Consider the following 22,543-nt stretch of genomic DNA (forward strand, 5'->3'; position numbering starts at 1 on the left):
GGTTGATAGAGTGGTCAAGAAGGCATACAGCATGCTTGCCTTCATCGGACGGGGTGTTGAGTACAAGAGTCGGCAGGTCATGTTACAGTTGTATCGGACTTTGGTGAGGCCACATTTGGAATACTGCGTGCAGTTCTGGTCGCCACATTACCAGAAGGATGTGGATGCTTTGGAGAGGGTGCAGAGGAGGTTCACCAGGATGTTGCCTGGTATGGAGGGTGCTAGCTATGAAGAAAGGTTGAGTAGATTAGGATTGTTTTCGTTGGAAAGACGGAGGTTGAGGGGAGACCTGATTGAGGTCTACAAAATTGAGAGGTATGGACAGGGTGGATAGCAACAAGCTTTTCCCAAGCGTGGGGGTGTTAATTACAAGGGGTCACGATTTCAAGGTGAGAGGGGGAAAGTTTAAGGGAGATGTGCGGGGGACGTTTTTTACGCAGAGGGTGGTGGGTGCCTGGAACGCTTTGCCAGCGGAGGTGGTAGAGGCGGGCACGATAGCATCATTTAAAATGTATCTAGACAGATATATGGACGGGCGGGGAACAGAGGGAAGTAGATCCTTGGGAAATAGGGGACAGGTTTAGATAAAGGATCTGGATCGGCGCAGGCTGGGAGGGCCGAAGGGCCTGTTCCTGTGCTGTAATTTTCTTTGTTCTTTGTTCACTCGTGAGTGGACGGCGGAAACTCCAGATTGCAAAAGCTTTGCTCCTCGCAAGCTTCCCTGTGTGAAAAAAAAAGGCTGAATAAAGGTCATTGTGGACCCACGCTAGCACCAATTCACAAATAACCTCTCCCCCCTTTGGCTTTCTTTAGGGATCCTTCCATTCGCAAATCAGTGGAGCGGATATTCACGATATGGGAGCAGAGGAGCGTCTACCCAGAGGAGCTGATCGTGGACCTGCGAGCTGCTCTTGGTGAGGGTCACTTGTCTTGATTCAGGAACGTGAAGATTTGCTGTGTGTTTTTTTTTTACAAGCGGCCAATTCAAGCTGGCGGGCATCACTAATTAAGCGTGCACTCCCTTCGTGCTGTTCCGTCTCCCTCCCCCTCCCATTCCCCAGTCGAGGGAGCCAAAAGGTGTAGGTGACAATGGAAAGTGCAATGAAGGGGCAATTTAGCCTGGCCAGTCAGCCTGTGTGGGGAGGGGAGGGGGGGGGGGTCAGACCCGCGTAGACACGGGGAGAGGGACTGTGGGGTCCTTCACAGCCCAATTACAGGGGACGTTTTTACACAGGGAACCTTTTAACTGGTCCCCACTCGCACAGCTTCCCTAATGGGCAGGCAGGTTTCCCCCCCCCCCCCCTCGCACATCCTCGAGGCCACTTTTTATGCAATTGTGATTGAAGTTGGCAAAAATCAACCCAGATCGGGGAGATAAGAACTAGGAGCAGGAGTCGGCCATCTGGCCCCTCGAGCCTGCTCCGCCATTCAATTAGATCATGGCTGATCTTTTGTGGACTCAGCTCCACTTTCCGGCCCAAACACCATAACCCTTAATCCCTTTATTCTTCAAAAAACTATCTATCTTTACCTTAAAAACATGTAATGAAGGAGCCTCAACTGCTTCGCTGGGCAAGGAATTCCATAGATTCACAACCCTTTGGGTGAAGAAGTTCCTCCTAAACTCAGTCCTAAATCTACTTCCCCTTATCTCGAGGCTGTGCCCCCTAGTTCTGCTGTCACCCGCCAGTGGAAACAACCTGCCCGCATCTATCCTATCTATTCCCTTCATAATTTTAAATGTTTCTATAAGATCCCCCCCTCATCCTTCTAAATTCTAACGAGTACAGTCCCAGTCTCAGTCTCAGATCAGAGGCTTTGGGACATAATGGCCCCCCCCCCCCCCCCCCCACACCTCTCCGCTCGTCCTCCCATTTCCGGCTTTGAAATTCTGCGGGAAAATGGAACTATTGCCTGCACAGGGCTCTCAGTGGGGGGGTGCACAGAATTCTTGTGGATCAATTGCCTACCTCGAGTGGTCACCGATTCGCGGCCGAGAGGTGGGCATCTTGGACTATAGACTGAGCGAAAAGTCCGGGTTCTTGTCTGCAGCCCCCCCCCTCCCCCCTCCCAACCCGCCCCAACCCCGTGACAATTTGTCAAACTCACTCGAGGGGGGGGGGGGGGGGGGGGGGGGGGGGGGAGAACTCCAGGCGGAGATAAAACACTTCCCTCGCAGGGAGGAACAATTGAAAACCACCTGGAGCCGCCTTTTGTGTATCAACGGGGAATTGGAGATGGGGGTTATCCGGGTTCCTATTATTTTTTTCCAGCCTCCCAACTGTTAACCGAGGCCGGACACTTTGCCCAAACTGCTTTTAATAGTTCGCAACTTCCCCTGCCAGCAAATGCACGCAGATTGCCAGTGGAGTCTGGGGCGATTGTTGCACAACGCGAGCAGGAAATTCACTAATTCTTTTCACTTGTTTCCATTCATTTTAGTGGGACGAAAGCCAGCAGAATTTACTAAAGTGAAGACAGGTATGGGACAAAATCTCGGGGCCGCGTTCAGAACCTCACGGGACCGTTTAATGAAACGCCACTTGACCCCCCGGAGACTTTCAAAACCGGTAGCCTGCTGGCACCGTCCTCGTGTACCCAACGGTGCCGACGGACTGAAGTTAGACCCACAGCCGCTGAGGATTGTGTCTTTGCCAGGTTTAACAGCCACGAGAGTCCGTTTCCACCTGTCTAAACCTTTGTGGGCACTTGGTGGAGTCCCGCTGTGGGGCGCTCATGCCTGACTAAGGTGGTGGCTTTTCAAGCTTGGCGGGGGGAGGGGGGGGGGGGGGGGGGGGATTATGTACGGTATGGTCCTGCTCCTGGGCTCCGTTGTCCTGCCATCCGAAAGCAGTCCCGAATGGCCAAGGGAAGCCCTCGCCGCTCGGGTTTTTTATTTGACTGATCAGCGGAAATCTGACGGAACTGCCAACACTCGGCGCCTTCAGCTATGGTCACCCTCACATCGGCGTGGGGCGCACTCGGCGGGCAGGAGACGCTGGGCGCCGGAGCGGCGGCGACCTGGGTTAACTTGCTTCCTCTCTCGCCAGCCAACGGGGGGGTGCCACTTCAAACGCGCACCTGCTCCCCAGGAGCCTGGTAACCGAGACCAGCGGTGTGATCGTGGCTTCAAAGCCATTTCGATGCTGCAGCGTATAATTTTCTAATTGCAGTAAAGGTGCGCACAGTTGCCCTACGTGGATTGTGCGCCGGTGTGTCCGCTGTCCGCGTTATTGATTGAGTCTTCCCTTCCCTTGCAGTGAGCAACAAGGCACGGATTGTGGTCAAATCCAAGATACTGGCTGAATTCAGGGTGAGTGCTTTTGCGTTCTGTTCCCCCCCACCCCCTCCCTATCTCGTCGCTCCAGTTTCCGCGGGTATATCTGCCCTCCGATGCCACAGTGCGGCGGCGCCCGCTCCCAAATGTACACACCCAGGTGGACCGTGAGGGGCATCACCTCCGAACCTAACCCCCATCCTCTCCAGAAACCCAGGCCAGGCAGGAACGGCAGACCCCCTTCCCTGAAGGGACGGCCAGTGAACCAGATGGATTTCCGCAACAATGGGTTTTACCATTACCGTGACAAGATTTCGATTCCAGATTAATTGGTTGAGTTCACCGCGGTGGGGTTTTTAACGCGTGCCCCCTCCAGAGCATCCAGACTCGAAACGTTAGCTCCGCTCTCAAGAATTTCATAGAATTTACAGTGCAGAAGGAGGCCATTCCGCCCATCGAGTCTGCACCGGCTCCTGGAAAGAGCACCCTACCCAAGGTCAACACCTCCACCCTATCCCCATAACCCCACCCAAGACGGGAATTGAACCCGCGCTGCTGGCCTCGTTCTGCATTGCAAGCCAGCTGTTTAGCCCGCTGTGCTAAACCGGCCCCTCTTGTAGTCCTCTTGGCAAATGTTGGTGGGCGACGGCGGGCGGACAATCGCAATCCTGACCGCGCCCTCTTCACGTTCAGCCGCAGGCACTGATTGATCAGCTGGGGTCTTACAAGCACGCCGAGGACGAGCGGGAATTCAAAGAGAAGCAGCTTGGAAGCCTCCGCGTGGACGTCTGCAGCACAGAGACGTTGAAGCGATTGAAAGGTAAGAACGCGGGGCTGACCGTGAGGCCGGCTGTTAATTAATCCGGCGAATACGTACGTGATGAATCTAGAAATTGTCACATATTTCATGTTTGTGATAGCACTGTTCTTAATAACCCTGGTTTAAAATACATTCAGGCTGAGTGCCTACAAAAACTGTAATTAAGAAGTCATAAAAGTGAGGTAATCATTGCTCCTGACTACTTATTTACCTCTTCACCTAATAGAAATAGAATTCGCAATGCAGATGGAGGCCATTCAGCCCATCGGGTCTGCACCAGAGCACCCTACTTAATCCCACGTCTCCTAACCCAGTAACCCCACCTCATCTTTTGGATACTATGGGGCAATTCAGCACGGCCATTCCACCTAATCTGCACATCTTTGGACTGTGGGAGGAAACCGGAGCACCCGGAAGAAACCCACGCAGGCACGGGGAGAAAGTGCAAACTCCACACACAGACGGTCATGTGAGGCCGGAATCGAACCTGGGTCCTTGGAGCTGTAGGTAGACATAGACATAGAACATACAGTGCAGAAGCAGGCCATTCGGCCCATTGAGCCTGCACCAACCCACTTGAGCCCTCACTTCCACCCTATCCCCGTAACCCAATAACCCCTCCTAACCTTTTTGGTCACTAAGGGCAATTTATCACGGCCAATCCCCCTAACCCGCACGTCTTTGGACTGTGGGAGGAAACCAGAGCACCCGGAGGAAACCCACGCATACACGGGGGGAGAACGTGCAGACTCCGCGCAGACAGTGACCCAGCGGGGAATCGAACCTGGGATCCTGGCGCTGTGAAGCCGCAGTGCTAACCACTTGTGCTACCGTGCTGCCCCAGGTAATTTGAGGGATGATGTTTTAGTCCTAGCTGAGCAGGGCATGGGACAACTTAATGGGATGTAATTGATAGGAGGAATCTGGTCTCTCTGCAAGCAGAGTTTAAGCTGAACAGCAGGATTTGAGACCGACAAGACAGTAGGAGTTTCAAGTTGTCCCTGGAAGGGTCTCCCTAGGCCTGCATGGATAAGCAAGTACCCCTGATTGTCAACTTTATTTATAAGTGGCATTTGAACTGTATAGGGTTGGTTAATCGGAATATACATACAGAGGCAGGTGTATAGTGAGGTAGAGTTTTTTCCCTTCATTTAAGAACTATTGAATTGTTAATTGCAAAGCTATTTGTGGTTGATTCTGTGTTCAAATTAAAGTGTGTATTTACAGATTGTTACTATTGTTCAGAGTATTCGTTCCCCTCAGTTTTACAGATTTGTTCTCTGGGGGGGGGGGGGGAGAAACAACCTTGTTTTTCTAGCGTGTGCCTTTTCTTTACAAAGAAAGTGTGTGGAGGTTAGTCTCTCGTGACATTCAAGCTCTCTGTCTGGAAACAGTGGGATGTAGTGCGGCCCAGTGGCTACAACCTGCAATTACAGTGAGATCTCTCGGAAGAGGAAGAAAGAAAATTTGCAGTCAATAGACCCCACTTACGGTCGCCTCAAGCGACCCACGGCTACCAAAGTACTTGCGAAGCCAAGTGGCTGGTATATTGGCAGGAGACGCAGATGGGTAATGATCCCTACGCGATCAGGAGTCATGACAGTCAGTCCAGGGATGGGGCGGGGGTGCGGGCTGAGGTAGGGTGCTGTTTGTGAGGGTCGGCGCAGACTCAGAGGGACAATAGACGTGGGCGTGTGAATCTGTAGTTTATATATTTGTGTGGACTTATTTGGGATCTCTGTACTTTAAAAAAAAATATTGACACTTGTTTTATTTTGGTATCAATAGCGGGTCCCCGGGAGGGTAGGGGGTTTTCGTTCAGACGGGCAGCGTGGTCAGTACAGGCTTGAAGGGCCGAAGGGCCTGTTCCTGCTCTGTACTTTTCTTTGTTCTTTGCTCCAGCGCTCTCTAAGGGAGAGCGAATTCCAAAGACTCGGGGTCCTGAAAAATGAATGAAAATGAAAATCGCTTATTGCCACGAGTAGGCTTCAATGAAGTTACTGTGAAAAGCCCCTAGTCGCCGCATTCCGGCGCCTGTCCGGGGAGGCTGGTACGGGAATCGAACCGTGCTGCTGGCCTGCTTGGTCTGCTCTAAAAGCCAGCGATTTAGCCGAGTGAGCTAAACCAGCCCCTAACCAGGGTCCTCAGAGAAAGTAATGTCTCCTCGTCGCAGTCTTAACTGGGAGACCCCCTGATTTTTAAATGTTGCCCCCCCCCCCCCTCCCCCAGAACTAGTTATAATCTATCCCTCCTCCCCGCAGGGGAAACTCCCTCTCAGCATCCACCCTGTTAAGTCCCTCACGATCTCGTACACATTTCAATAAGGTCACTTAACGGACACAGGCCGAACTTTCAAAGAACAAAGAAAAGTTCAGCACAGGAACAGGCCCTCCAGGCCCGTGCTGACCATGCTGCCTTGTCTAAACTAAAATGGTCTGCACTTCCGGGGTCCGTATCTCTCTATTCCCATCCTATTCATATTTCCCTAATTGTGATGGCCACCAAACCCGCCACCCCCTGCTCCTTCTAGTTGGTTTCCTTACAGTAGTAATTCCGAGCTTGATGGCCCTGTATCGCCGTTGCAAATCCATCCAGTCCTGTTTGTTTTTTTTGTTTTGTTTTAAAACTTCGCTGCCCCGCGATTCCGCCGGGAAGATTCTGAACAGATCAGGCGGCTCAATCGTAGAAACAGCCCGTTGTCTTTTCGCAGATCGCGCCGGAGGGAAGCGGTTCTCCAAAGACTTCGAAGAGTCCAGCTCCAAGCTGGAGGACTTCTGCAGTGAGCTGGAGAGGGAGGTGAAGAAGACGCCGCCGCTGATCGAAGCTCTGGAAAACGCGGAGGTATTTTACGAGGCTCAGTACAAGGAGGTGAAGATCGTGGCAAACGTAAGCGGCCCGTCTCTCTTTTTGACTCTCGATTTCTCTCCCCCGGACCTCGTTCATATCCGCGTTGCCAGGGGATTGCGGCCTCTGAAACCTGTCCATTAATTATCCCTCTAGGCCATTTCCTGTCTGCTCCCTTGGTAACTTATTCCATAACTGGATTGCTTTATTTTTTAATTCGTTCATGGGATGCGGGCGTGGCTGGCCGGTCCAGCATTTATTGCTTGTCCTCGAGGGCATTTATGAGTCATATCACAGAACCATGGACAGTACATTGCAGAAGGTGGCCATTCGGCCCATCGAGTCTGCACCGGCCCTTGAAAAGCGCACCCCGCTTAAGCTCACATCTTCACCGTAACCCCACCTAACCTAAGGGGCAATTTATCACGGCCAATCCACCCTAACCTGCACATCTTTGGACTGTGGGAGGAAACCGGAGCACCCGGAGGAAACCCACGCACACACACGGGGAGGATGTGCAGACTCCGCACAGACAGTGACCCAAGCCGGGAATCGAACCTGGGACCCTGGAGCTTTTAAGCAGCTGTGCTCACCACCTGTGCTACCGCGCTGCCCGCGAGTCGTCCACATTTGCTGTGGGTCCGGAGTCACACGTAGGCCAGGACCGGGTAAGGACGGCAGATTTCCGTCCCTAAAGGACTTAAGTGAACCAGATGGGTTTATACGGCAATCAACAACGGTTTCACGGTCATCGTTGGGCTTTCAATTCCAGATCCAGAGGGGATGTTTTCTCCTGAGGGAGAGACAAGGACGAGGGTGAGAGCGTTTGAAAATGAGGGATCTCCAGTTTAAAATTGGGATGAAAAGAATCTATTTTTTTGAGGGTCTTGAGTCTTTGAAACTCTCTCTTCCCCGGAGAGGGGCGGAGGCAGGGTGATTGAATACTTTTACGGTCAAGGTAGGCGGACCTATTATTTTGTATGAATTTAGAGTATCCAATTCTTTTCTTTCCAATTAAGGGGCAATGACTAATCCACCTACCCTGCACATCTTTGGGTTGTGGGGGTGAGACCCACGCAGACACGGGGGAGAATGTGCAAACTCCACACGGACAGGGACCCGGGGCCGGGATCGAACCCGGATCCTTGGCAGTTCTCTCCACCTTTGACAAAGAGTCGCCCAGACTCGAAACGTCAGCCCCCTTCTCTCTCTCTCTCTCCCCCCCATGTCAGACCGGCTGAGATCGTCCGCCAGTTTCTATTCTTGGATCACATCCCGGCATCCGCAGCAATTGGCTTTGATCACCTGTTACCATTTAGCACGGCCAATCCACCCTAACCTGCACATCTTTGGACATGTGGGAGGAAACCGGAGCGCCCGGAGGAAACCCACGCACACACACGGGGGGGGAACATGCAGACTCCGCACAGACAGCGGGGTATCGAACCGCGTCCCCTGGCGCTGCGAGGTGGCAGTGCTAACCACTGTGCTACCGTGCCCCCCCCCCCCCCCCCCCCCACCACGGTGACGCGCTGTTCCCCAGCTTACATTGGGAACGCAGCCGGACGCCAAGGACAGAAAGGGCAGGGCAGAGAATTTAAATTCCGGGAGCACTGGGGTCACGTGGAACAAACCCCTCCCCCCGGAGCCGATGGAGTTTCCTTTTTAAAATTAATTTCTGGGATGTGGACTTTGCTGGCTAGCGCCATCCCTCGAGAAGGTGGGGGGGGTGAGCCGCCATCTTGAACCTGCCGCAGTCCCGTGTGGCGTAGGTACACCCACCGTGCTGTTAGGGAGGGAGTTCCGGGATTCCGACCCGCCGACAGTGAAGGAACGGCCGATATATTCCCGAGTCGGGATGGCGAGCGGCTCGGAGGGGAACCTCCAGGTGGGGGTGTTCCCCGTGTGTCTGCCCCCCCCCCCCCTTCCTCGTCCTTCTAGATGGGAGAGGTGGCGGGTTTGGAAGGTGCTGTCGAAGGCGAGTGGCCGCGGTGCGTCTTGTAGACGGTGCGCACGGCTGCCGCTGTGCGTCGGGGGGGGGGGGGGGGGGGCGGGGGGGTGAATGTCGGTGGGTAGCGTGTCGATCGAGCGGGGCTGCTTTGTCCTGGATGGGGGGCGGGGGGAGTGAATGCCGGTGGGTAGCGTGTCGATCGAGCGGGGCTGCTTTGTCCTGGATGGGGGGGTGGGGGGGGGGGGGGGGGGGGGGGTGAATGTCGGTGGGTAGCGTGTCGATCGAGCGGGGCTGCTTTGTCCTGGATGGGGGGGGGGGGGGGGGGGGGGAGTGAATGTCGGTGGTTAGCGTGTCGATCGAGCAGGGCTGCTTTGTCCTGGATGGGGGGGGGTGGGGGGGGGGAGTGAATGTCGGTGGTTAGCGTGTCGATCGAGCAGGGCTGCTTTGTCCTGGATGGGGGGGGGGGGGGGGGGGGGGGGGGGGGGGGGGTGGAGGTGGAGTGGAGGGGGTGAATGTCGGTGGTTGGCGTGTCGATCGAGCGGGGCTGCTTTGTCCTGGATGGGGGGGGGGTGGAGGGAGCGAATGTCGGTGGTTAGCGTGTCGATCGAGCGGGGCTGCTTTGTCCTGGATGGGGGGGGGAGGTGGAGGGAGTGAATGTCGGTGGGTAGCGTGTCGATCGAGCGGGGCTGCTTTGTCCTGGATGATGTCGAGCTTCTCGAGTGTTGGGAGCCGCGCTCATCCAGGCAAGTGGAGAGTCTCCCATCGCCCTCCTGACTTGTGGCTGATTGTGGACAGGCTTTGGGGGGTCAGGAGGTGAGTTACTCTCCGCAGGATTCCCAGCCTCTGACCTGCCCTTGTATCCATCCTAATTTCCTGTCACCTTTCCCTCCATGGGAGAGTTCCCCCGGTCTGCACCTTCCATCCCACCAGCATGGGTTGGTTGGGCCGAATGGCCTCTCTCCGTGCTGTATATTCTCTGCAACTGTCCGTGTTCCCTTTCTGGTTTTACCACTGAGCCATTTTCTTACAGGCCTACAAGACGTTCGCCAACAGGGTTAACAACCTGAAGAAGAAGCTGGACCAACTGAAAACCACCCTCCCGGACCCTGATGAGTCTCCCATTCCGTCTCCCAACATGGACGCTCCGTCGCCGACGGGCTCGGAGTCCCCCGTGCGGCCCCCCGTGGAGGTGGCCGCGGAGCCCAGGAAGGCGGAGGAGAGCCCGGAGCCGCCCACGCCGGAGGCCTCGGGCGATAACTGTGACGTGGAGGACATGGAGCTGTCGGACGACGAAGCGGCTGGAGCTGCTAGCATCATAGGTACCCGGCGCGCACACGGCCGCTTCCGTGCGAGGAATCGCAGCACCGACCCAGACCCCAGCGCTGGTCTTTATGCTGGGCCTGGACCCCCCCACACCACAGCCGCCCAGCGTAGCTCCCCATTCTCTCTCCTCTCTCCTTTTGAAACCGTTCGCCTTAGCCACGTTCTAACCCCTCTCCGGGACGCATTTGATTACTCCCGATCTCGCTCTCGGATCTATCGGTAACCGTCTGCTATTTGTGGTCCCCAATTCTGGCTCTGAAAGAGGACACGTTGTCTCGTCGTCTACCCTCCCCGCCCCATCTCCAGGGCCACGCCCAGGCACCCTCCCTATTCCCGCCGGGGGGGGGGGAGGGAAATCCCCATCCTGCTGCATCTTTCCCAGCGTCCGTGCCCTCTCCGGTTCGGGTACCGTCCTCGTACATCCGTCCCTCTCCGCACATTCCACCGCTGCTGCCCTGTCCCTTCTTCCCCACACGGAGAGGCCGGAGCTGCGCACGGTCTCCGAGCGCAGCCGTAACCAAGGGTCCTGACGGAGAACTGGCGACCCTGGACGGGCGCTGGAACGGGAGTAAAACGGGCAGATAAATCAACTCTGGACCGTCGGCTAAAGCGGGATTCCAATTTGATTCGCTCTTTTTTTTTTCTTTTCCCCCCCCCCCCCCCCTCCCTCCCGCCCGACCCCCCCCCCCCCCCCCCCCCTCTTAATCATTACCCTTCAGCAGTAGAGAATGAAGAGAAAAAGGAGGAATCGAGTCCAAAGCCTCCGGAGACGACGACGACGGCAGCGGCGGCAGCAACAACGCCGGTGGTGGCGGCGGCCCCGGCAAGCGCGAGCCCGCAGCCGGAGAAGCCGCCGGCCCCGGCCGAGGCTCCCCCGGCGAAGAGCAACACGGCGACGCCCCCCCTGGCCCTGCCGAACCTGGCGAACATCGACTTGGGCAAAATCAGCTCCATCCTCAGCAGCCTGACCACAGCGATGAAGAACACAGGTGAGGGTTTGTAGCTTTGAACCCCCCGGCCTGCGTGACCCCCCTGGCCTGCGTGTCCCCCGGCCTGCGTGACCCCCGCCCTGCGTGACCCCCGGCCTGCGTGACCCCCCGCCCTGCGTGACCCCCCGGCCTGCGTGACCCCCGGCCTGCGTGACCCCCGGCCTGCGTGACCCCCGGCCTGCGTGACCCCCGGCCTGCGTGACCCCCGGCCTGCGTGACCCCCGGCCTGCGTGACCCCCGGCCTGCGTGACCCCCGCCCTGCGTGACCCCCGCCCTGCGTGACCCCCGGCCTGCGTGACCCCCGGCCTGCGTGACCCCCGGCCTGCGTGACCCCCGCCCTGCGTGACCCCCGCCCTGCGTGACCCCCGCCCTGCGTGACCCCCGCCCTGCGTGACCCCTGCCCTGCGTGACCCCCGGCCTGGCACAGTGTTACATGTGTCTCGGGATGAGACGTCACATTGGCGCCGTCCTCTGCTGTCTCCAGTGTTTTGGGTGGCCAGCGGAGATCCTGTCGGTTAATCCAACCTTGGTCAGCGCCACCCAAAAAGCGACCAACTGATTACCCCTCTCATTATTATTTTGGGGGGGGGGCCCCGGATTTAGCGCCGGTCAGATGGTCAGGCTCCGAGAGAGGGGACAGAAAGATCGACGTGGGCAGTTGTCTCGATGCCGTCTCCGGCTGCAGCTCCGGCCCCATCGCTGAGGCAAAGGGGAGGGGGGGGGGGGCTTTATTCCATATTTAAAACGGGTTTGTGCCACTCCGGAGATTGCTGGACTAATGACACTGGGCATAATCGTGTTTTTGTTTTGAATTTGCTGCCTTTCCCTGTTGGGCTGGGGGGGTGTGTATGTTGGGGGGGTTTTGTGTCTGAGGGGTGGGTTGTGTGTGTGTTGGGGGCCTGCGTGTGTGTTTTGGGGGCCTGTGTGTGTGTGTGTGTGTGTGTTGGAGGCCTGTGTGTGTGTTTTGGGGGCCTGTGTGTGTGTGTGTGTGTGTGTGTGTGTGTGTTAAGACCATAAGACCATAAGACATAGGAGTGGAAGTAAGGCCATTCGGCCCATCGAGTCCACTCCACCATTCAATCATGGTTGATTTCAACTCCATTTACCCGTGTTGGGGGGGTCTGTGCGTGTTGGGGGGGTCTGTGTGTGTGTGTGTTTTGGGGGGGGGGGGCTGTGTGTTTTTGGGGGGCTCTGTATTGGGGGCTGTGTGTGTTGGGGGGTGTGTGTTGGGCTGTGTGTGTGTATGTTTTGGGGGGTGCTGTGTGTGGGTGTGTGTTAGGGGGGTGTGTGTGCTGGGGGCCTGTGTGTGTGTGTTGGGGGGGGGGGGGGGGCTGTGTGTGTGTGGGGCAGGGGTTGTGTGTGTGTGTGTGTGTGTGTGTGTGTGTTGGGGGCCTGTGTGTGTGTGTGTGTGTGTGTGTGTGTGTGTGTGTGTGTGTTGGGGGGGCAGGATTGGGGTGTGGGGGGCAGGGTGGGTGTGGGGGGCAGGGTGGGTGTGTGTGTTGTTGCCTACCTGTGTGTTGCCTACCTTTGTTCAACAACCGACCCTGACACTGCCAATCGCTCGCTAGCGATGATGTGGGTAGTTCTGGCAGCATGAAATGAAATAGAATGAAAATGGCTTATTGTCACGAGTAGGCTTCAAATGAAGTTACCGTGAAAAGCCCCTAGTCGCCACATTCCGGCGCCTGTCCGGGGAGGCTGGTACGGGAATCGCACCGTGCTGCTGGCCTGCCTGGGTCTGCTTCGAAAGCCAGCGATTTAGCCCAGTGTGCTAAACCAGCATGGAGCTTCATCGCCGCAAGCATGGGGAAACAAGCTGCCTGTAGGCTAAAGCCACCGTCCTGTACTTCTCCACATGCACCTCCTGCAGCGGAGAAATGTTTATAATTTAATACAAAATCCCGTTTCACTCCAACACAAAATGGGAGCAGCTCGATAACACGGTCTCAATTATGCAGACATGGAATGGTGGGTGACAGAGTTCCGATGGCCAAGTCCTTGCTGGATAAAGAAGCTAGATGAATAGAAGGTGGTAGATCCCAAGATGGACCCTGGATTGGAAGAGCCCTCTTTCAAGATTCTCTTCAACAATGGACACCCGAGCAAGTATCCGCCACCCCTAATAAAGATGTGCTAATGATCTGGGGGGGGGGTGCGCACTGCCTTATAGACCGCCGAGCTCCTCCATCCCGTTAACTGATCCCGCGGAGAATTCCCTGGGGTGGGGCGGTCTATCTGTGTCACACCACTTTGGGAATGAAGTACCAAATGGGTTTAGTTGGCCAAAAGTGTGAAGAGCAAAAGGCATATTACGTCCGAGCAATGCAACCATTTTTTATTCTGTTCTGTCCCACCTAATAGTCAATATTATCCTCCTCGTGGTTTCAAGCGTGGACTTGATATTGTCCCTACGTCTGTAGGGGGCACAGTGAACTGTATAACAGGGTGCTCACAGGTGTGTGAGGCATCGCGCCCGTTTTAAATTAAACGTTATCCCTTGCTTTTCCTTGCACCAGAGCCACCAAGCAACAGCCACAGCTTCATCCATCTTACAATCTTGGCTGCTGCAGGGTTTAATTGGCAGCCCGTGCGACCAGACACAGGGGTCGCAGGTCAGCCACGTGCATCCCGTCTTGTTTGTCGAGCTTTCTCGTGGCAAAAACCTGCCCGAGGATTCCAAGTGAAAATTCCCCTCTCCCGTTATTTTGGGGGAGGGGAGAAGTAAGCCTGGGAGGCTACTCGTTCACCCGTCAAAGGGCGTTTTGGTTTGCCATTCACTCCCATTGGCAAGGTATCCACCCTTCGCGATCCTGTGTCAAATGGATTGAGGGCTCTGTCGGAGCGCGGAGTTCCTTTTGTGAGTCAGTTCCATCTCTTCGGCTCGGGTGCGTACAGACGTACCTCCGGGTTAACGGGTCTCGCCTCCCGCTGTGGCTGCCACAGGAAAGGGGCAATGCGGAGTTTGACATCCCTGCCTTTGGAGTCTCTCTGTGCCAGTCCCTCCTATGGTTAAGGGTTCTATCCGTTAGTTGCTTGGCCGTGTTTTTATCCACGTGTTCTTTGCAGGAACCGGATCCCTCAGATTCACCGACAGGAAGGAAGTGGATCTGGACGCAAAAGAGATTTTTTTCTTTTCTTTTAGTAACTTAAATTTGTCGGGTGCAGATGTGGGGTGCGCTGAGTAAAATTGGAGCTGACCATCCATTGTTAGATTGTTAAAGGCGTCCCTGGCTGTAGATAAGGCGGCTCCCTGTCTTAGCGACGACGTAGGTAAGCCGGATAAATGTCAAATCTGCTGCTGCACTTGGATCCAGGAATTGCGGGTTTGATTCTTAATAGGATGGGGGGGGGGGGACGAACAGGGTGAGGTCTGGCCGTGATCGATCCCTTGTGTTCTTCTCCCACAGTAAACATCTCAACAACTATCAACACCCATCCTCCCCACAGATACAATATTCTATAATAACCCGTAATCTTTCCTTGCAACATCCATAAGAGAAAAGACCCTTTTTAACACCGAGATCAGGTTTAAATTCTCTACTGAGAGCAGTTATCACTTTGAGATCACCCAAATAATCTGGCGACAGTCTTTAGTTTGCAGAGAAAGATCCTTGCACGCCTCCTCGCTTTGCCTGCAGCGACCCAGCTCTCAAAACAAAACTAAAACACACCCTGTAGCTGCCTGCTCAGAAACAAAAGTGAAAGACTGACAGCCCAGCTCCACCCGCTCTCTGACATCACTGCAGCTATCTGACAAACACCCATTTCTTAAAGGTACACCCACTGCAGCTATTTAATAAGCATGCAGTTTGTAAAGGTTCTCTCACATGGCACAATGAGACAGTATGTTTGCAAGTAATCATCAAATTCCCTCCGCGGCCATCTGAACACAATTTTACAGGAGACGTTATCGGACGTTATTTTATCGACTCGCTGATCTCGCGCAAGGCAAAGTAACACCGAATCCGTGTTTGAAAACTGTTTTAAAAGTCTCTCGGCTTTGTCTTTTTACCAAACGTGTCAGATTTTGCAAATTTTATTTTTTCTTCTTCTTCTTCCTCTCCCTCTTGCCTGCAGTCAGCCCCGGGCTTGGACAAGCACCCGTGCTTGCGGCGACGTCTGCGGCCCCTCCTGGGGGGCAGCTCAACGCTGGCCTGAAGGCCCCCGCTCAGAAGCCTTCGCCAATTCCTCCCAATCCTCTGGCCGGCATCCTGTCCAAAGTTGAACTAACTCCGGAGACCATCCTGTCGGCGCTCAGCAAGACGCAGGGGCCCTCCGCACCAGCCCTGCAAGGTACGGAATCCATCGGACCACCCTCTTGAATCTCTTCCCCCCTCCCCCCACCACCCTCGGCTCGGTGCCCCAACCCCTGAGATGTGCAGCTTCAAACCCGGGCTTCATTTCTTCCAAGGCCTCAAATACCATCCCGAGGCTCAGTGCATCTCTTCCTCCCTTTAGACTCATTCTTCGGCTCAGATCTTCGCTCCTGCTGTCTTTTGCCCTCGTGCTTATCGTCACCCACTTTGGATTTACGTTGACCCACCTTCTTCCTTTGCGCCAGGGCGGCACGGTAGCACAAGTGTGGCTTCACAGCGCCAGGGACCCGGGTTCGATTCCCGGCTTGGGTCACTGTCTGTGCGGAGTCTGCACGTCCTCCCCGTGTGTGCGTGGGTTTCCTCCGGCTGCTCCGGTTTCCTCCCACAGTCCAAAGGTGTGCAGGTTAGCTGGATTAACCATGATAAATTGCCCTTAGTGTCCAAAAAGGTTAGGAGGGGTTATTGGGCTACGAGGGCTTAAGTGGGTCGGTGCAGACTCGATGGGCCGAATGGCCTCCTTCTGCACTGTATGTTCTATGTATGTTCAATAGAAAGAAATTGCAGACCTAAATTGTAACCTGTGAAGTAATCTCTTCAATTGTCTTCAAAGGTTTGTTCTCACTGGAACGACGGAGGTTGAGGGGCGACCTGATAGAGGTCTACAAAATTACGAGGGGCATAGACAGGGTGGATTGTCAGTGATGTTTTCCCAGGGTAGAGGGGTCAATTACTAGGGGGCATAGGTTTAAGGTGCGAGGGGCAAGGTTTAGAGGAGATGTACGAGGGACGTGTCTTTTACACAGAGGGTAGTGGGTGCCTGGAACTCGCTGCCGGAGGAGGTGTTGGAAGCCGGGACGATAGTGACGTTTAAGGGGCATCTTGACAAATACATGAATAGGATGGGAATAGAGGGATATGATCATAGAATTTACAGTGCAGAAGGAGGCCATTCAGCCCATCGAGTCTGCACCGGCTCTTGGAAAGAGCATCCTACCCAAGGTCAACACCTCCACCCTATCCCCATAACCCAGTAACCCCACCCAACACTAAGGGCAATTTTGGAAGCTAAGGGCAATTTATCACGGCCAATCCACCTCACCTGCACATCCTTGGACTGTGGGAGGAAACCGGAGCACCCGGAGGAAACCCACGCACACACGGGGAGAACGTGCAGACTCCGCACAGACAGTGACCCAAGCCGGAATCGAACTTGGGACCCTGGAGCTGTGAATCATTTGTGCTATCCACAATGCTACCGTGCTCCCGGACGTGTAGAGGATTTTAGTTTAGACGGGCAGCATGGTCGGTACAGGCGTGGAGGGCCGAAGGGCCTGTTCCTGTGCTGTACTTTTCTTTGATCTTTGTATTTCAGTTTGGCTCTTGTTGATGGGTCAAGATTGGCGTATTTTGACTATCGGCCCAGGCTGCTCGGGACTGCTCTTCTGACCAGCCTCGGGCGTCTGTTGTCAACGTCCACGAGATGGTACCGCTCGCCTGCACCCTCCCTTCAATTCCCGCCAAAGCTCTGCGCGCCCCCTTATCCCTGAAATGCCCCTGCATCATGTTTCTGTTTAAACCCCCCCCCCCAGGCTTTGACTGTTCCAATGCTCTCCGGCCCACCCTTCCGGATCTACCCTCCAGAAACGCAAGCTCTCTCGTGACCCACGCCAAGCTCTCTCGTCGATTGCTCCCCCTTGATCATTAGAACATAGAACATACAGTGCAGAAGGAGGCCATTCGGCCCATCGAGTCTGCAGCGACCCACTTAAGCTCTCACTTACACCCTATCCCCGTAACCCAATAACCCCATCTAACCTTATTGGACACTAAGGGCAATTTACCGCGGCCAATCCACCTAACCTGCACGTCTTTGGACTGTGGGAGGAAACCGGAGCACCCGGAGGAAACCCACGCCCACACGGGGGAGAACGTGCAGACTCCGCACAGACAGTGACCCAGCGGGGAATCGAACCTGGGACCCTGGCGCTGTGAAGCCACAGTGCTGATTAGTTGTGCTGCCCAGGTCACCAGTGGCTCCAACGTTTCAATTCTTACCCTTATACTGGAACCACTCCAATCCCCATCTTAAACCTGTTCCCGCCCTACAGCCCCCCCTTTGAAAACTCTGCTTCCCTGGATCCCCTCGTCCAGCCGCTGAGCCTCTGGGATTTCCCCACCCAAAAACCCCCTCTGCCTCGCCCTCCCTCTTCCAATTTAACTCCCTAAAATCTGGGGACAACATTTGTCGCCCGTTCCTCATTGCCCCTGAACTGAGTGGTTTGCTCGGCCGTTTCGGCAAGGGGCATTGAAGAGCCCCCCGAGGAGTTAGCTGCAGGCTGGACCAGGTAAGGGCCTCCGGTTCCCTCCTCCAAAGGGGTTTCCCTCCTCAAGGTGGGGGTTTGATGCCAATTTCCCCGTCTGCCGTGGTGGGAATCGAACCAGGGTCCCTGGAGCAGTCCCCCCGGGCCTCTCGATTATCGGTCCTGCGACAATACCACGCCAGGACCTACTTCCTTTGTTTTTAGCTCCGTCTGCTAAGCACGCTGGACATTTTACGCTGTGCAAATGTACCCCTCGCTCTTCTGACCCCCACGACCTTTCAAGCCTTCTGTTGACGTCTCTTTCCACCTTCAAAGCCTCGGTAAACAGAACGTTAACCGAGTACTCATTTGCTTTGGAGCACAATGAATGGTTTAGAATTAGTCTGTAGATTCAAATGGAAAAATGTACTGAAATATTCTTTTTTTCTCCCCCCCCCACCCCCCCCCCCCCCACCCCCCCATATTAGGTCTATCGTCGTTACTTCAGAGCGTGACGGGAAACACGTCTATCCCATCCAGCAGTGCAGCTCCAAGCGTTTCCACCCCAGCGGGGACGAATATCACCAGTCCATTGGACAAAAGTGTTCCCGTTATTAATGCCAGCGCCCAGTCCTTGATCCAAGGCCTCATTGGCTGCTCACCCAATTCACCCGCGTCAGAGATTTCCTCCGGCTCGTCGGTGAACTCCGCCCCGGTAAACCACAGCCCAGCTCTGTCCAACTCGAGCTTGAAGGCAGCAGCCAACACTACAGCGCTCGAAGGCTCTCGCGCTGGAGCCCGGGGAGGCCCAGCCAGCCAGAGGCCCACCGTCGAGGCGGCAGAGACGGAGCCGCCGTCGCCGTCGAGCCTGGAGCTGAAGATCCACAACTTCCTGAAGGTCAACCCGGGCTTCAAGGCCTTGGACCTCAACATCCCCCTTCTGAGCAACCTGGGCTCCAGCGACTCCAAGAGCCTGCTGCCGCCGTCCGAAGGGAATCGAAATCCCGGCGGCACCGTCCTGGACAACCAGGACGGCACGCCGGTGAGGGACGAGAGAGGCGGAACGCCGACCCAGGATGAGATCATGGACAAGCCGGCAACCCCAGGCACGATCGATCCCATGTCCCTGCTGACTAAGCTAATCAGTCCGCCCTCCTCCTCCGCCAGCAGCACAGTCTCCCCGCCGCTCTCGCTCCCGCCCGCACGGGATCCCAGCTACTCGGAGATTTCCAATGCAGTGCCTTCTTACCAAAGCAATGCTTCGTACAGCTGCGGGAGGAGCCCCTTTCCGCCCTCCTTCAAACCCTCCGAGCTGTGGGACGGACCGTCTCCCCGCCGAGATTCCCCCCGGGAACAATTTTACCCGGGCGAATGCTGCAACGATTTTGACTACGCCGGACCGCCACCTCTCTCCGTCTCCAACTTGGCGAAGCAGCAGCCCCCAAAATCGATCCTCAAATTGAACAAGGCAGCAGACCAGATACCGAGCCCCAGCGACTACCAGGCCATATCCTCCAGTTACAACCAGCTGAAATCTGCGTTCTCCCAGCCCATGAAATCCATCCTCAAAAAGCAGGAAGCTTACGGCAGTCGGCCGGGGGGTGGCAGGGGCTACGGGGACGACGATCAGGGGGTCGAGCACAAGAGCCTGCCCTCGCCCGGCCAAAACAATCAGTTCTTCCTCCCGGAGTCCAATAACATCCTCCTGCAGTCCCCCTTCCCCGACTTGTCTCGCCCGGGGTCGCTTCAGAAGGCGTTTGCCGACTCCCTCTGCTCCGGGCCCGCCCGGCAGCCTTCCTCTTCGCAAGGCGCCGGCCCCTTCAGCCGCCCGCCAGCCGGCGGCATCGACAAGGCCGTATCGCTGGGCTCCCCCGTCTCCGCCACCTCGACCATCGAGTTCAAAAACATGCTGAAAAACGCCTCCCGTCGGCCGACGGACGACAAGCCTTTGGAAGGCCCCATTGGCACCGCTCCTGCGGGGGGCTTGAGCGAGAAAGGGGGCCTCCCAGGCTTTGGGGTTGCGGAGAATGCGGACGAAGAGCAGCACTGTATAGAGACTCGCATATCTACTTCCGATTTACCCGAGAGCGTGGAGGAGAAAGGAGCTCCCATCGAGACGCTCGGGTCCAGTACCCCGTCGGCCGGGAGGCTGATGTTTGGGGAGCCTATTCAGACCCTGGACTCCAGCCGAGGGTCAGGCAGAGGAAACATGAGCCACGGCAGAGGGGGCTCCAGGGGCAGTTGGTTTGACCAGAGTGAAAGCATTTCAGACTTTGAAGATGAGCCCTCCTCTCTCGCTGTCTCCGAGATGTCTCAAGGTGTCCCTCCCAGCTTCAGAGCCCAGTTTGAAGGGCACAGACTCCAGTTCCCAGACACGTCAAACAATTTTAGACCCAACAACTTTAACGCCCCCTTTGAAAGGCAGACTCAACAGCTGGGGCATCCTCCTGGCTCACTGCACGATCACATTGGGCCTCCGCCTGTTCCAGCCCGGGACCACATTGGACACCCACCTGGCCCTCCGCCCGATCATGTACTCGCTCCCTGCCCCCAGCAAGACCACATTGGGCCACCTCCCATTCCCGGACTGCCACCTGTGGCCCCACGAGATCACATGAGTCTACCCCCAGGTCCACCTCCTGTTTCTCATGACCATCTCGGACCTCCTGGTCCGCCCCAGGACCACGTGGGTGTCTCCTCAGGCTCCTTAAGGGACCACGGTTCGTTCTCTGGCCCTCCCCAGGACCACAGTGGCCCGCCTCCGGGCTCTACCCACGAGCAAATCGGGCCGCCGCGCGATCACGTGGGGCCGCCTCCCGGAGCCTCCGTCGACCACATGGGGCCGCCCGCCGGGCCTCCCCCCGACCGTTTCGGTCCTGGTCTGCCCCCCGGCCCCCCTCCACGGGATCACCTCGGACCTCCACCTGGCCCCCCCGTGCCACCTCCTGGTCCCCCTCCGCGGGACCACCTTGTCCCACCCCCCGGGCCACCCCCAATCCCGCCCCCTGGCCCCCCTCCTGGTCCTCCCCCGCGGGATGTTCTCGGACCGCCTCCTGGTCCCCCTCCGCAGGACCACCTTGTCCCGCCACCCGGCCCCCCTCCAAGAGATTCCCTTGTCCCACCTCCTGTCCCCCCTCCACAGGATGTCCTTGGCCCGTTACCGGGACCTCCCAGGGACCTCCTTGGCCCATTAGCTGGACCCCCAAGAGAACTCCTTGGCTTGCTCTCCTGCCCTCCGAGAGACTACCTTGGCTTGTCTAACCGGCCTCCAATACACCGGGCTCCACGGGAATACTATGGGCACCCTTTCGCAGCCCAACGAAACTACAATAATCCTGCTCGGTTCTTCCAGAGAGACTTCAGAGGGTCCTACAGGCCTCGAGAATCGTTTCAGAGTGGAAAACGGCCCGGCCTGCCATTTGGGAACCCCCCTTATTCCACCGCTCCTAAACGACCGTACATGCCTCCTCGGTACTGAAAAAGGAAAGTCGGCAGACGAAAAGTGAATGTTGTATTGGGATCCATCTCTGGCCCCCCCCCACTCACCCAGTGCCTCTGGGGTAACGGCAGCAAAGGTTCGGCGTGTTGCTTCGAGGTCACCGACACGTCTTTATTTTTGTGTCCCTGTCTGTTTCTCTTCCCCCCCCCCCCCCCCCCCCCCCCCCCCACCTCACTAGCTTGTTTCCCATTCTTTCACCCACTCTCCCCAAAGCAGACCTGCTGTGCGAGGTCAAGGTGTGTGTGTGTGTGCGCGCGCGCGAGGTTAACATTTCACTACCGTGTCATTGTGATCTACCGCACAATATGTTTTCACCAAAAGAGCTTTGAAACTCCAGTGATGCCTAGAAACCTTTCCTGGAGCTCGGGAACCGTCTATTTTCCGCCCAAAGTATATATATATATATATTAAAAAAAAGTGTTTCTATTGTTGCAAACATTGTCAGAAGTTACAGTCTTAAGATGCTGTGGTTTCTCGCCGTTTTGCCGTCTTGCGTCGTGTCGTTTCCCCCCCCCCCCCCTCCTCCCAGTTTTTGTACCAATTGTAGGAGGGAAAAAATGTGGTTAATCGCGCAAATGTCTCTCGTCGTTGTCATTTTTTTTCTTCTGACGATTTCCCCACTCCCTCAATAATGGTCAGTGCCAGAATCTGGAATACACCCAATGTCACCCTGCTTCCCAACCAGTGTGATAAACGGCACGTGCATCGAAGGTTGCGTGTCGCTGACATAGGATGACTGTGTTACGCCAATTGTGTGGGGTGGGTGGGGTAAGGGAGGGGAGGGGGATTGTCCTCTGTGCCAATAACTTATTTTAATTTTAACTCGTGTGTGTGCAGTTTTAACCACTTGGCTGAATATTGGGGTCGGACCCTGGCACAGATCGTTCGATGCTTTGGTTTTTGTTTTTCTTCTTTTAACGAAATGTGTGTAACCTCCCACCCTGTTATTCTCTCTCTTTCCCCCCCCCCCCCCCCCCCCTTTTCTCCCACACTGTTGTAAATGTTTTCTCCGCAGCCAAATCCCCCCCCTCAGCCGCCAGGGCGGAGCGTCTTTCCGCAGCGGTAAGCTCCCGGCGAAGGCCAGGTCAGCTCTTTTGGGCCCTGCCCAGGGTTGTCCTCCCCAGCAGGCGCAGGGGGGGGGGGGGGAAAGGTGGAAGGTGCCCCCATCTGACAACGACCCTGGCCGAGCTGCCCTCCGGCAAGACACCGAGCCGTGCAAAGAAG

At 56.1% G+C, this 22,543-nt stretch overlaps 1 protein-coding gene across 2 annotated transcripts in view; it reads left to right on the forward strand.

Moving 5' to 3' along the window:
• LOC119958705 (regulation of nuclear pre-mRNA domain-containing protein 2-like) overlaps positions 1 to 21,480 on the forward strand; it is an 83,547-nt gene extending 62,067 nt beyond the window's left edge. The window contains exons 3-11 of one of the 2 annotated variants that reach the window (XM_038787280.1): positions 814 to 914; positions 2,443 to 2,481; positions 3,261 to 3,313; positions 3,971 to 4,097; positions 6,790 to 6,983; positions 9,923 to 10,211; positions 10,935 to 11,204; positions 15,282 to 15,497; positions 18,309 to 21,480. In XM_038787280.1, the coding sequence (XP_038643208.1) occupies positions 814 to 914; positions 2,443 to 2,481; positions 3,261 to 3,313; positions 3,971 to 4,097; positions 6,790 to 6,983; positions 9,923 to 10,211; positions 10,935 to 11,204; positions 15,282 to 15,497; positions 18,309 to 21,298 (4,279 nt within the window). In that variant the 3' untranslated portion in view covers positions 21,299 to 21,480. The remainder of the gene's footprint in view (positions 1 to 813; positions 915 to 2,442; positions 2,482 to 3,260; positions 3,314 to 3,970; positions 4,098 to 6,789; positions 6,984 to 9,922; positions 10,212 to 10,934; positions 11,205 to 15,281; positions 15,498 to 18,308) is intronic. The other variant, XM_038787281.1, reaches the window with a different exon arrangement.
• The last annotated feature ends 1,063 nt before the right edge of the window (positions 21,481 to 22,543 follow it).

Source organism: Scyliorhinus canicula, chromosome 30 (assembly GCF_902713615.1).
Source record: "Scyliorhinus canicula chromosome 30, sScyCan1.1, whole genome shotgun sequence".
Taxonomy (NCBI): Eukaryota; Metazoa; Chordata; class Chondrichthyes; order Carcharhiniformes; family Scyliorhinidae; genus Scyliorhinus; species Scyliorhinus canicula.